This window comes from Mercenaria mercenaria, chromosome 11 (assembly GCF_021730395.1).
Source record: "Mercenaria mercenaria strain notata chromosome 11, MADL_Memer_1, whole genome shotgun sequence".
Lineage (NCBI taxonomy): Eukaryota > Metazoa > Mollusca > Bivalvia > Venerida > Veneridae > Mercenaria > Mercenaria mercenaria.
The window spans coordinates 21,303,138-21,316,008 of NC_069371.1; the positions used below are offsets into that span (position 1 = coordinate 21,303,138).

Genomic DNA, 12,871 nt, shown 5'->3' on the forward strand with positions numbered 1-12,871 from the left:
TAACTAGAAGATTTTACGGATCTACATGGGATGGATTTCTTTAACAGAAGACAACCACACAAGGAACATCCATTTAATGGTTATAAGGGAGATGACATTCGAAGAAAAAGCTGACACCAACAGATGGTGGATTAGTGAACACAATTATTATTACAGTTTATAAGCACATTACAGAAAGCTTAGATTTAGCACATTGTGCTCTGTTGAGCCAAAAATTAGTTTGTTGTACATACCAGCAAATATACAGCCTGCAGACCACATATCTATAGAAGTAGAATACATCTTGGCTCCAAACAGCACATCTGGGGGTCTGTACCACAGTGTTACTACCTGGAAAAAAAAAACATGTCTTTACAATCCCCAAATGATAACTGTAGGTACTGAACAATATAACCACTATAGATAAATTGTTCTGCAATTATTTTTGTAACAGCTTCTCTGAAGAGCTTATACTTCTCATCAGACACAAACATTTTCTTTCCAACTATGTCAGCATCTTTAACCTCCTTTACAGTGACAAGCCCTGTTCAACCAAATCTCATTCTTCCTAGCAGTGTTTCCATTATCGATTTAATAACCTCTCCGTCTATATAATATATACTATTAACTGAGCCTAAAATATTAAATGCATGTGTCAACAGTGTTCCATACTGACACAATATATGCCCATCACAGCAAATTACTTTTGACTTGTAAAATACTTCACTGACTGAGCAGACTATTTGTCCATTTTCTCAATTTCTACTAATTCAAGGGACATAACTCCAGAGCAGCAAAGACAAGCTATCTATCCAACTTGACCAATATGCCCACAAACTTCTGACTTAGTTTGGTGAACACTGAATAAGAATTGTTTCAGTTATTAAGCAGCTACTGTCAATCTTAGCAGTTTTAAGTAAGTCACAGGCCATAACTCCACAGTCTTTGTCTATCTAGATATTTATAGAACATTAAAAAATTACCCAGTGTGATCCCTGAGGTTCAATATATTATCTCCATAAACATTGTGATCAAGTTTAGTGATCACTGAATAAGAATTTCTCAGGTAAGACAGCAGACACTGTGACAATTTTTGGTAATTCATAAATTCAAGGGCCATTATTCCAGAGCCACTGGGACAATCGAAATGGTTGACCAATCTTGCCAACAGCTTATGCCCATAAACACAGTGATCAAAGCTGGTGAACAATGGATAAGAACTGCTGTAGTTAGAGAGTGGACACTTCAAATTTTCACAATTTGAAGAAATTCAGGAGCCATAGGTCAGGGAGACAAACAGGATTCAGCTGCTGGTTACTGACCTTAGCCAAGATAGTACAGTCTAATCTGTACTAACGGTCACCTCCGTTCAGCAGTCATTTTGTGAATCCCCCGACAGATTTTCCTTTACTTCATCACTTTATTCAATGACCACCTCCCATACGCGGTCAGCGGCCACCGGAATTGCCTCCCGACTGCCCATATCTGACCCCTTTCAGTGGCCATGTTTCTTCCAAAAACCTATTTTAGGCGTGAATTGCCGAAGATACCCGATTTTTGAGAAACAAGTGATTCCTAAGTTTCGCGTGACTTCACCACAAAAACGACAAAATATCATGAGCTTCTTAATTCAAACTGACAACCAAAGGTGTGATTTTTCAAATGGCCAGTAATTACCGGCAATTAGCATGTCACCTTGTGTCAATTTTGTTGTTCACAGTTTGATCTTGATAAACCACACGATTATATACGGAACGTAACGGCAATCTTAGATTTTAGCGTAGACTGTAAGCGCTGAGAGTAGCTTCCCTTTACCAAAACTGGCGCAAAACGTAAACAAACTTGTTCTGAAGTTGGAAAATCGCCTATGACAATTTTTGTTGTAAAAAAAAAAACAACATGCCGGAGTTGTTGATTGCTAAGAAGACCATTCGTATTGTGAAGGCAAATTCACGTCAATGTATCCTCGTAAACTAATTAGAGAAAACGAAAAAGAAATGGGTCTAATCAGGTCTAGGAAAGTGGAGTATTTACAGATTATCTGTAAATTTACAGATAATCTATAAATTTACTGATTTTTCGATCTGTAAATTTACAGATCAAGTGTTTGAAAACTGCTAAAATTATATTTAGACACAAAATCGCAGCTTGAAATTAATTGATTTACTTATGGTATGTATAAATAAAGGTCAGTTGTAACTTTCAGTCATTTCTGTTGACTTTGATTTTTCTGAAAATGCCAAAAAATCAAAGTCAACAAAAATGGCTGAAACCCACAAATGACCTTAATTTATGCATGCTGTAAATAAACCAATTAATTCCAAGCTGCGGTTTTGAGGATAAATGTTATTTCATCAGTTTTCAAACACTTGATCTGTAAATTTACAGATTGAAAAATCTGTAAATTTATAGATTATCTGTAAATTTACAGATAATCTGTAAATACTCCACTTTCCTAGACCTGCTAATGGCTAAAGTTATGATTGAATGCTGGTCAGAACAGAAGTCTAAAATATGTATATACTGGCTGCCCCTCCGATCAGCGGTCACCTGTCTTAAGCGGCCAAGTTGTCTGTTTCCCCTGGCTGGCTGATTAAGACAGGTTAGACTGTGTATCCAAAATATTGTGACCAAGTTTGGTGAACACTGGATAAAAACTGCTAGTCAGTGAGACCCACACTTGCTGGTGCAGGTGTTCCCATCATACACTCAATTTCAATCATACATACCTCTGCTGAATAAAATCTAACTGGAATACCAAAAGCCCTTGCCAAACCAAAGTCTGCCAATTTTAATTCTCCACTCTGAAATATACCATATATACTAAAGCATATTCATGTAGTCATATCTTTCATCATTTATACTAGTATAAATCTAAAACTTTAATGCTGATAACATTGTTTGAAAAAGCGCACATTATTGTCAGGTAAAACTTGATGTTATTTTGATGCGGTTTATTGTGTGACATTCGGGATGCCTCTTCCTTGGTCCTTGTTACATAACTAGAGAGTTGATTTATAGCTTTCATATGAACCAGAAGTGGGTTGATTTCCTCACTCACAAACATCAATATACCAATACTGTTTAAGTACAATAAAATTCTTCTAAGGTTTTGCTGACACCCTTATTTGAAGGTATACCTGACACAAATTTCATTTCTGAAAATGTGAATAATTTATACATATAATTTATCGAAAGTTTCAAAAAACTGTAAATTCTAAGAACTGACTGTTAATGCATGACCTTTATTAATCATGAATGTAGCTTTACATAAAAAAATTGTATATTTAGTTTAAGTCAAATACATTAGATATGTATATTTTTTACATTGGAAGTAGATTCTGAAAACACATTTTAGTGAAAGATGCGTACTGGATATTTCAAAATTTGCATTTTCAATTAACTTTTATGCTTTCTTATCTTTTACTCTTGTTTTACAAGCATTTAAAAAGAAACCATTCTGAATGAAATGACTTCAGCTTGGTTTTATATACTGAAATCTTTCTGTGACAATCAGAATGTTTCAGTTCGGACTTGAGAGTCAAGCAGCATCATTTCATTCTTCACAAAAATAAAGAACTTAAATGCTACAGTTAGGCTTTAATACTGGGGCACTCTACCCGTCTCCATTCAACCCTTCCATTGGCCACCCCTCTAAAATTTAGACTGCCCCCTGTGCCCTCAAATCATAAACAAGGTGCTGCGTTTTCGAAAGAAAAATCATGCCCCCGGGTGTATGACCAAAGATGTTGCTTTTTGAGGTTTTAAGTTTAAAGGTGATGATCACACGAAGGTCATGCTCATCTACATAATACAGGTTAGTATGTAGGTCTTGCCACAAGGTTTGTTGGGTGAGTATAAACTAAAATGGGTCATTTATTAGGGTTGTAGGACCAAAAAAGTTATTAATCATGCTTTTAAGTTTGTAGGTGAAGGTCATATGAGAGTCAAGGTCATTTATATATAGGTATGTTTGTAGGCCTTGCCACAAGGATTGTTGAATGAAAGGATGAATCAAATCGAGTCATTTATGTGGGTTGTAGTACCATTAAATATTGTTCAAATTTGAATGTGAAGGTCATATGAGGTTGAAGGTCATCTATACATACCGGTAGGTCTTGCCAAAAGGATTGTTGAGTAGGAGTATGAACTAAATCGGGTCATTAATGTGGGCTGTAGGCAAAACAGTAAAATCTGGTTTGAATAGAGGTACAGACAAACTGATGGACAAAAGGATGGACAGTTCTATCACTTTATGCCTGGAGGCATAAAAACATGTAGAAAAATCCATTAAGCAGACTGTTAATTATCCTGTTAATTCCAAACACATGTGACATTGCCTACGTTGCCAATGCAGACATAATAAAGCAGTTACAACTGGCAGACTGCCTTTTGAAAACTGTAGCACTACTTTTCTTCAATTCTTTTATGCAGAAGGCAGTTTGTACAAGCAGTCTTCTTATGATTTTGTTGGTTATTGTTGGGTCTAATGTCACACCAACACAATGATAGGTCATATGGTGACTTTCCAGCTTTTGATGATGGAGGAAGACCCCCAGTGCCCCTCTGTGCATTATTTCATCACAGGCGGGTACCTGGGTAGAACCATCAACTTTCTCTAAGCCAGCTAGATCATCATCACCAGGCTTCCTCACATGAAGAATTTGATGCAACAAGCAAGGCTCAAACCCACATCAATGAAGGGCAAGTGATTAGAAGTTATTGACCTTAATCGCTCAGCCACGGAGCTCTGTTTCGATATAAAAATTTCTTTAATTGTTATCTATCACATCCGCTATTCAATAATACTGTTGAAAAACAGCGTTAAACCCAAAAATACAAACAAACAAATTCAATATTACAACCACCTTTTATATTGAAAGTTTACCTTGTTTATGAGCAGGTTCTGTGGTTTAAGGTCTCTGTGTAGAACATTGTTACTGTGACAGAAAGCCAGACCTCGTAACAGCTGGTACATAAATAACTGAAAATACAAAATATACCAGACCTCATCACCTGGTACATAAATTACTGAAAATAAAGAAATATACCAGACTTCGAAACACCTGGTATATAAATGACTGAAACCCAAGGAAATACCAGACCTCATAACACATTGATACATAAATGACTGAAAATAAAGAAATATATAAGACCTTGAAACACTTAGTGTATAAATGACAGAAAATACAGGAAATACCAGACCTTCTAACTGCTGGTACATAAATGAAATACCAGACATTTCAACAGCTGGTATATACTTGACAGAAAATACCAGACATTTCAACAGCTGGTACATAAATGACTGAAAACAAAGGAAATACCAGCCATCGTAACAGCTGGTATATAAATGACTAAAAATACAGGAAATACCAGACATTGTAACAGCTGGTACATAAATGACTGAAAAAACAGGAAATACCAGCCATCGTAACAGCTGGTATATAAATGACTAAAAATACAGGAAATACCAGACACTGATACAGCTGGTACATAAATGACTGAAAATACAGGAAATACCAGACATGGTAACAGCTGGTACATAAATGACTGAAAACCCATCGTAGCAGCTGATATATAAATGACCAAAAAATACAGGAAATACCAGATATTGATACAGCTAGAACATAAACGACTGAAAACAGGAAATACCAGCCAACGTAACAGCTAGTATATAAATGACCAAAAATACAGGAAATACCAGACATTCATACAGCTGGTACATAAATGACTGAAAACACAGGAAATACCAGACCTCATAACAGCTGGTACATAAATGCCAAAGAATACAGGAAACAACCGACTTCGTAACAGCTGATACATAAATGATAGAAAATACAGGAAATACCAAAAATTGTAACAGCTGATAAAAAATGACAAAAAAATAGAGAAAATACCAGACCTTGTAACAGCTGGTACATAAATGAAATACCAGACATTTTAACAGCTGGTACATAAATGACTGAAAACACAGGAAATACCACACATTGTAACAGCTGGTACATAAATGACTGAAAACACAGAAAATACCAGCCATCTTAACAGCTGGTAAATAAATGACTAAAAATACAGGAAATACCAGACATTGATACAGCTGGTACATAAATGACTGAAAACACAAGAAATACTAGACCTCGCAACAGCTGGTACATAAATGCCAAAGAATACAGGAAATACCAGACTTCATAACAGCTGGTACATAAATGACAGAAAATTCAGGAAATACCAGACGGAGTAACAACTGGTATATAAATGACAGAAAATACCAGCCATTGTAACAGCTGGTACATAACAACTGAAAGTACAGGCAATACCAGCCATCGTAACAGCCAGTACATAAATGACTGAATATACAGGAAACATAAACCTGTAACAGCTGATAAATGCTGAATATAGGAAATTCAGAAATTTAAACAGGAATACCTAACGTTAATACTGAATTATGACGAAAATACGGAAATCCAGCCGCAAAACATGGATAATAAAGAAATCACTTGACACTGCAAGTTTGGCATAAAAACATTTAACTATGATAATGTGCTGGTTACCGTTACTGTATCTGTCGATCTCACCTTAATGTCAAAATATTTCTGAGATCTGATCGCATATTCAATACCAAGTCAATTTCTTGTCGCTGTGTAACACATCATGCAATCTGAAAATGTGTAAAATAGCATCATGCATGTAATTCGAAAATGTGTAAAATAGCATCATGTAATATGAAAACGTGTAACATAGCAAAATGTAATCTGTAAATGTGTAACACGTCATTTATCTCAGATTTGTACACTCAGGTATTGAAATGTATCATAACATTATGTAATTCTGAAAATATGTAACAAAATTTTAAATGTGTAACATAGCATCATATAATATGAAAATGTGTAACAAATCATGTAACCTGAAAATGTATGACATATAAATTAAATTGTAATTCTGTAAAAGACCATGTAATGTGATAATGTGTTTATCCCTTGTGTAACCCAAATATGTGTATGAAATGTATCTTAAGGGTAAATAAATTTGCCCCACTAAATTCAAAAGTTAAAAAAAGAGGTTTTTTTCCAAAATATTTTAAAACATAAATATTTTACCTGACAATATTTCTGTGTTTGAGTTCCTTTAACAAACAAATTTCTCGTAAAGCTGAACTTGGTACACCCTGAAAAACATGTTACCGTAGTAATTCCAGTACAACTAGTAATGGTATTTGCTGTTTTTGCTGTTGATTAAAAATCATCACTATCGGACTGTCAAAGATGAGCAATTTTGTTTGTTTGTTTTGGGTTTAATGCCATTTTTCAACAGTATATCAGTTATGTAACGGCGGGCAGTTAACCTAACCAGAGTTCCTGGATTCTGTACCAGTACAAACCTGTTCTCTGCAAGTAACTGCCAACTTCCCCACATGAATCCAAGGTGGAAAAAGAATGATTTCAGACATAATGTCTTTTATCAAATCGTCACAGAGAACATATGCTTCACCCAGGGATTGAATTCACAACCCTTGGATCCGTAGATCAATGCTCTTCCTACTGAGCTAAGCAGGCGGGCTACCTAGATGAGCATTTATCAAACACATTACAGCCTAACAAACTGAAGGCAGTGGTTACTGGCACATACTGTAACCAGTACAGCATATCCACTAAGAGCTGTCAAGCTCAAATATAATGGTGGATTATATTTGTAGCTTTTACTATTTCAAACAGTGGGATTTTCATTTTATAAGTTTCACTGCTACGGAACTATACTTAAGGTATCTGGTCCAAAGATACTGGTAAACAAGTTCTATATATAACAGTGTTATTGAAATATATCAAATATTGCATGCCTGGTAAGCTCATATAATTTTGGTATCATCTGAAAGTGTATTGTCTACTGAAAAAAGAAAATATAAATTACATGTCAGACAAAAATATGTTACAGAATATTTATTTTTTACTTTACAGATTTCAATGACACATCAACAGAAATCCAGTTATTACAGTGTAAGATTTATCATTTCGCAGTCAAAAGAAAATGACGGTAGTGATTTGTGCATATTATTATGGTCATCTTATTTACTAATTCTTCTTCAACAGACACAACTCTTTCAAATGATACCAAAAAAAAAACATTGAGTGGTCACCAGGCATCAAAATGTTATCTATTTGAGGATCAGATACCTTAATGCCATAGAATATGAATTATAAATTATCGGAAATTCTGGATCAGATACCTTAATGCCATAGAATATGTATTATAAATTATCGGAAATTCTGGATCAGATATCTTAATGCCAAAGAATATGAATTATAAATCATCAGAAATTCATTCCAAAATTTACATCAAACAATCTTGTAGCAACACCATCGTACACCATTGTAACACCAACACTCGTTTGTAAGTGCTTGAAATAACGCAATATGCAAGAAGACAGTTATGGTTCTTGGAGTTCTTATTCACCTACTGATGATAAAAATGTATTTAAGTTTCGAAACTACAGTATTAAAGAAAAGTGATTCTAAACAAATATATAAGCAAGAAATACCAATTTTCAAAAGTTAACAAGGGCCATAATTTTGACAAGATGCAAGACAGAGATATGGTGTGTGACCTACTTACTAATCTTTAACCCATAAAGAAGCTATCTTTTTTATGGTAATCATGAAAAGTGGACCTAAATGAAACTTTAACAAAGAAAAAATCCATTTTTCTTAGTACATGAAGGGCCATAATTGTGATAAAATGCAAGTGATAGTTATGGTTCTTGGCTAACATTTTTGTCTAATTGTGATTTAAAAGTTTGTAAAGTTTCAAAGCTATCAAGTAAGGTAAACATTAACCAAAAGCTTTAACCCAGAAATTCAAAATATAAGTATTAAAAGTAGTCAAAACTACAAAAACTTTTTAAAACAAGAGCCATGTTACACATGGCTAATCCCCCCGCCGGGCATATTATAATTGAAGGCTAAAGTTCCTGGCAAGTTAGTGTCTGAAAGTATTAATTTCGGGGAAGGCTTTGAAGAACCATTTAGTTGTGGTCCGCATCAGGGGTTTTAAGATGTGGAAGAAAGAATAAGTCAGTAGTGAGGAGGTTTACTGCTAAATTTTATTAATTTTCATAAACAGTATAGCTATGATGTTTTTCTATATGGCTACTGTAAAAAGAAGGAATGGAAAGCTAACAGGGAACAAGAGTGCCAGAATGTCACAATATATGCCCGTCAAAGCAAATTTCTTTACTCTAGCAGCTGTATTTGCAAATGGAATGTTAATTTTGTGGTTGTTTAGTAATCATTGTAAGTCTTTTGTTTTTTAAAGTCCACAAAAATACTCCTTACCAGGTAGAGATACCTTATATATAATAAAATACACCTAAAATTGGAGAGTAACATCTATGTTGTACCACAGAAAAGTGGTCTTGTTTTTTCCCTAGGGTCAATTATAAAAATGTCACAATATAAGTTATTTATAGTAACAACTAAGGGAAGTTAATCTTTAAAAAAAAAAAAAAAAAAAAAAAAAAATTGTAAGTCCACACAAAAATCTTTATCAGGTAGAGATTGGTCAAAATACACCTCAAAATTGGATTTAGCACGCTTGTTGTACTACAGAAAAGTGGTCTCGATTTTTCCCTACAACTAGTAATGAAAAAGTTACAATAAAAGCTATTTAAAGTAACAATAAAGGGAAGTAATTCTAAAGAAGGGAACTGCGCATGACACTTCGTCTCATGATGGTGTATAATTGTGCCAACTTACATCAAAATCCCTCCATGCATGAAGAAGAAATGCTTCGGACAGTCATTCTTGTATCTGACCTTTGGCCTCTAAGTGTGACCTTGACCTTAGGCCTAGTGACCTGGATCTTGCGCATGACACTCCGTCTCGTGGTGGTGAACATTTTTGCCAAGTTATATCAAAATCCCTCTATGCATGAAGAAGAAATGCTCTGGTCCTGAGGTTTTTATTCTTGTATCTTTTGACCTCTAAGTGTGACCTTGCCTTTCGACCTAGGGATCTGATTCTTGCGCATGACACTCTGCCTCGTGGTGGTAAACATTTGTGCCAAGATATATCAAAATCCCTCCATGTATGAAGAAGATATGCTCCGGACAATTTTTTTAAAGAAAATGTGATAAAGGGGAATAACTCAAAAAATAGGCAAGGTAGAGTTATTGTTCTTGCACACTGCACTTCCTCCCAATGTGTTCTATCAGTGTATGAAGTTTGAAGAAAATTCCTCCAGTACTTTTGGGGTTATGCTCCGGACATAATGTGTTAAGAAAATATGATAAAGGGGAATAACTCAAAAAATAGGCAAGGTAGAGTTATTGTTCTTGCACACTGCACTTCCTCCCAATGTGTTCTATCAGTGTATGAAGTTTGAAGAAAATCCCTCCAGTACTTTTGGAGTTATGCTCCGGACAAATTTTTTAAAGAAAATATGATAAAGGGGAATAACTCAAAAAATATGCAAGGTAGAGTTATTGTTCTTGCATACTGCACTTCCTCCAATGTGTTCTATCAGTGTATGAAGTTTGAAGAAAATCCCTCCAGTACTTTTGGGGTTATGCTCCGGACAAAATGTTTTAAGAAATTATGATAAAGGGGAATAACCCAAAAAATAGGCAAGGTAGAGTTATTGTTCTTGCACACTGCACTTCCTCCCAATGTGTTCTATCAGTGTATGAAGTTTGAAGAAAATCCCTCCAGTACTTTTGGAGTTATGCTCCGGACAAATTTTTTAAAGAAAATATGATAAAGGGGAATAACTCAAAAAATATGCAGGGTAGAGTTATTGTTCTTGTACACTGCACTTCCTCCAATGTGTTCTATCAGTGTATGAAGTTTGAAGAAAATCCCTCCAGTACTTTTGGAGTTATGCTCTGGACAAAGATCGTTGCGGACGGACGCACGCAGGCACGCACAGACGGAGAGCATTTCTAATATCCCCTTCGCCTTTGGCGGGGGGATAAACAAGTCACTTTATTTTTAACCAACGTTTCGGCTACATTAGCCTTCTTCAGGGTTCAAAATAAACATAACAAAGGAAGTGACGTCAAAATTAAACAAAGAGTTTGGCATAAAAATCATAAACAGGATCATAGTATGATACATAAATACTGGTGAAAAAATGCAGTATAAGTGCAATGATTAAGGAATGGCACCAGTAAAAACTGATTATGGAATACATACAAGTAATAAAATATACGTATATAACAAGTATTTCAGAAAGGCATTAATACAGAATTTTTGAATTCATTCCTTGTGGAGACACAGTGCCCAAACGATACATCCTGGAAGTCTCTTTTAAAAGCCTTTTCCAAGGATTAGTTACTTTATCAATCGGCATAAAAGAGAAATCCTGGATAGTATGTCCTTGAGAATTAAAATGTTCAGAAACTTTAGTAGTAGTTTCTGGATAATGATTGATATCAAATCTATGACTATTCATTCTTTGTGAACATTGCTGGTGCGTTTGTCCAACATACTGTTTAAAACATTTATTACATGTTATTAAGTAAATAACATCAGGTGCACTGCATGATAGATCATGTCTAACATTATAACAAGATGAATTGGTGGAACTAGAAAATGAATTATCTTCATTTATTTAAAATTTAAACAGTGTGTACAGCGACGTCTATTTTACTTACACTACAATTTATGTCTTTCTTACTCAGCCTAGAATGAACTAAAACATCTTGAATATTCTTGGGTCTTTTGTAAGCAACAATAGGTTTATAGTCATATAATTGTCTAACACTCTCTTGTTGAGAATACTTTAGAAGATTCCAATATTGGTTTATCATTTTACCAATATTAGGCAAAGATGGATTGTAGGTACATACAAAAGGAATGACTTTATCTGTATTTTTGTTTAATACTGCACGAATTAAGAGCATCCTGCATTGATAGAGAAGTGGCCTTCTTTAATGCCTCATTTATAACACATTCAGGGTAGTTACGTGCTTGAAAGTATTCCCTGAGCTTGTCCATTTCCTTGTCAAAAATGGCATTATCCGAAGTAATACGCCTAAAGCGCTTAGCCTGGCTAAAGCGAATACCCTTTTTACATGAAACTGGGTGACATGATGAAAATTCTATGTACTGATGACTGTTAGTGTCTTTTTCATGAACACTAGTGTGCAGGATACCATTTTCATCTTTTTCTACGTTAACATCTAAAAAAGTAGCAGTATCTTTAGAGTAACAATATGTAAATTTTATAGTATCATGAAAACTGTTCAATCTGTCAAAAAAGTCTAGTAAGTCCTCTTCTGAATGATTCCTGATGAAAAAAATATCATCTAAAAAACCCCTTTCGATTTCCTTTTGAATTTAACATTATGATGTTTTGGCTTCAGACAATATTTTAAACCTTTACCTAGCAGTCTATATTCTGTGCCGGTTAATTTTCTGTTCGAAAGGTTAATTACTGTTTTCTTACTCCTTTTGATTTCCTTTTGAATTTAACATTATGATGTTTTGGCTTCACACAATATTTTAAACCTTTACCTAGCAGTCTATATTCTGTACAAAAAAGGCAGTAATTCTGACAAAATGAAAGCTAGAGTCATAGATCTTGACGTGCTTACTCATCTTATGATGATACACATCTGTGCAGTCTGATCATGATCTGCACTGTTCGCCATTCAGTAAGTATCTTTTTGGTAAGCACCCCCTTTAACAGTTAATGGTACTGTCTAAATTGAAAGATGGATAAGTTCATTATAGAAATTTAGTAGGGTAAGGATTAAAGGGAATGAGGAACATTAGCTTGTTACTTCCCTTGAAAAGCTGTATGATAAAGTGCAAAACCAAATGTAACACTGGTCCCTTTCAGTTGGATTCCTCTGGCTTTTTCGCTATAAGCTTTGTCCAAGATGTTGCGGTTTGTCAAAATA

General features: G+C 34.7%; 1 protein-coding gene across 1 annotated transcript in view; it reads right to left on the reverse strand.

Moving 5' to 3' along the window:
- The window catches only part of LOC123532115 (cyclin-dependent kinase 5-like), a 31,884-nt gene that overhangs the window by 11,962 nt on the left and 7,051 nt on the right, over positions 1-12,871 (reverse strand). Inside the window, 6 exon segments of the mRNA XM_053518712.1 lie at positions 234-330; positions 2,709-2,783; positions 4,868-4,963; positions 5,458-5,465; positions 6,534-6,634; positions 7,074-7,141. Of these exon segments, the coding sequence (XP_053374687.1) occupies positions 234-330; positions 2,709-2,783; positions 4,868-4,963; positions 5,458-5,465; positions 6,534-6,634; positions 7,074-7,141 (445 nt within the window).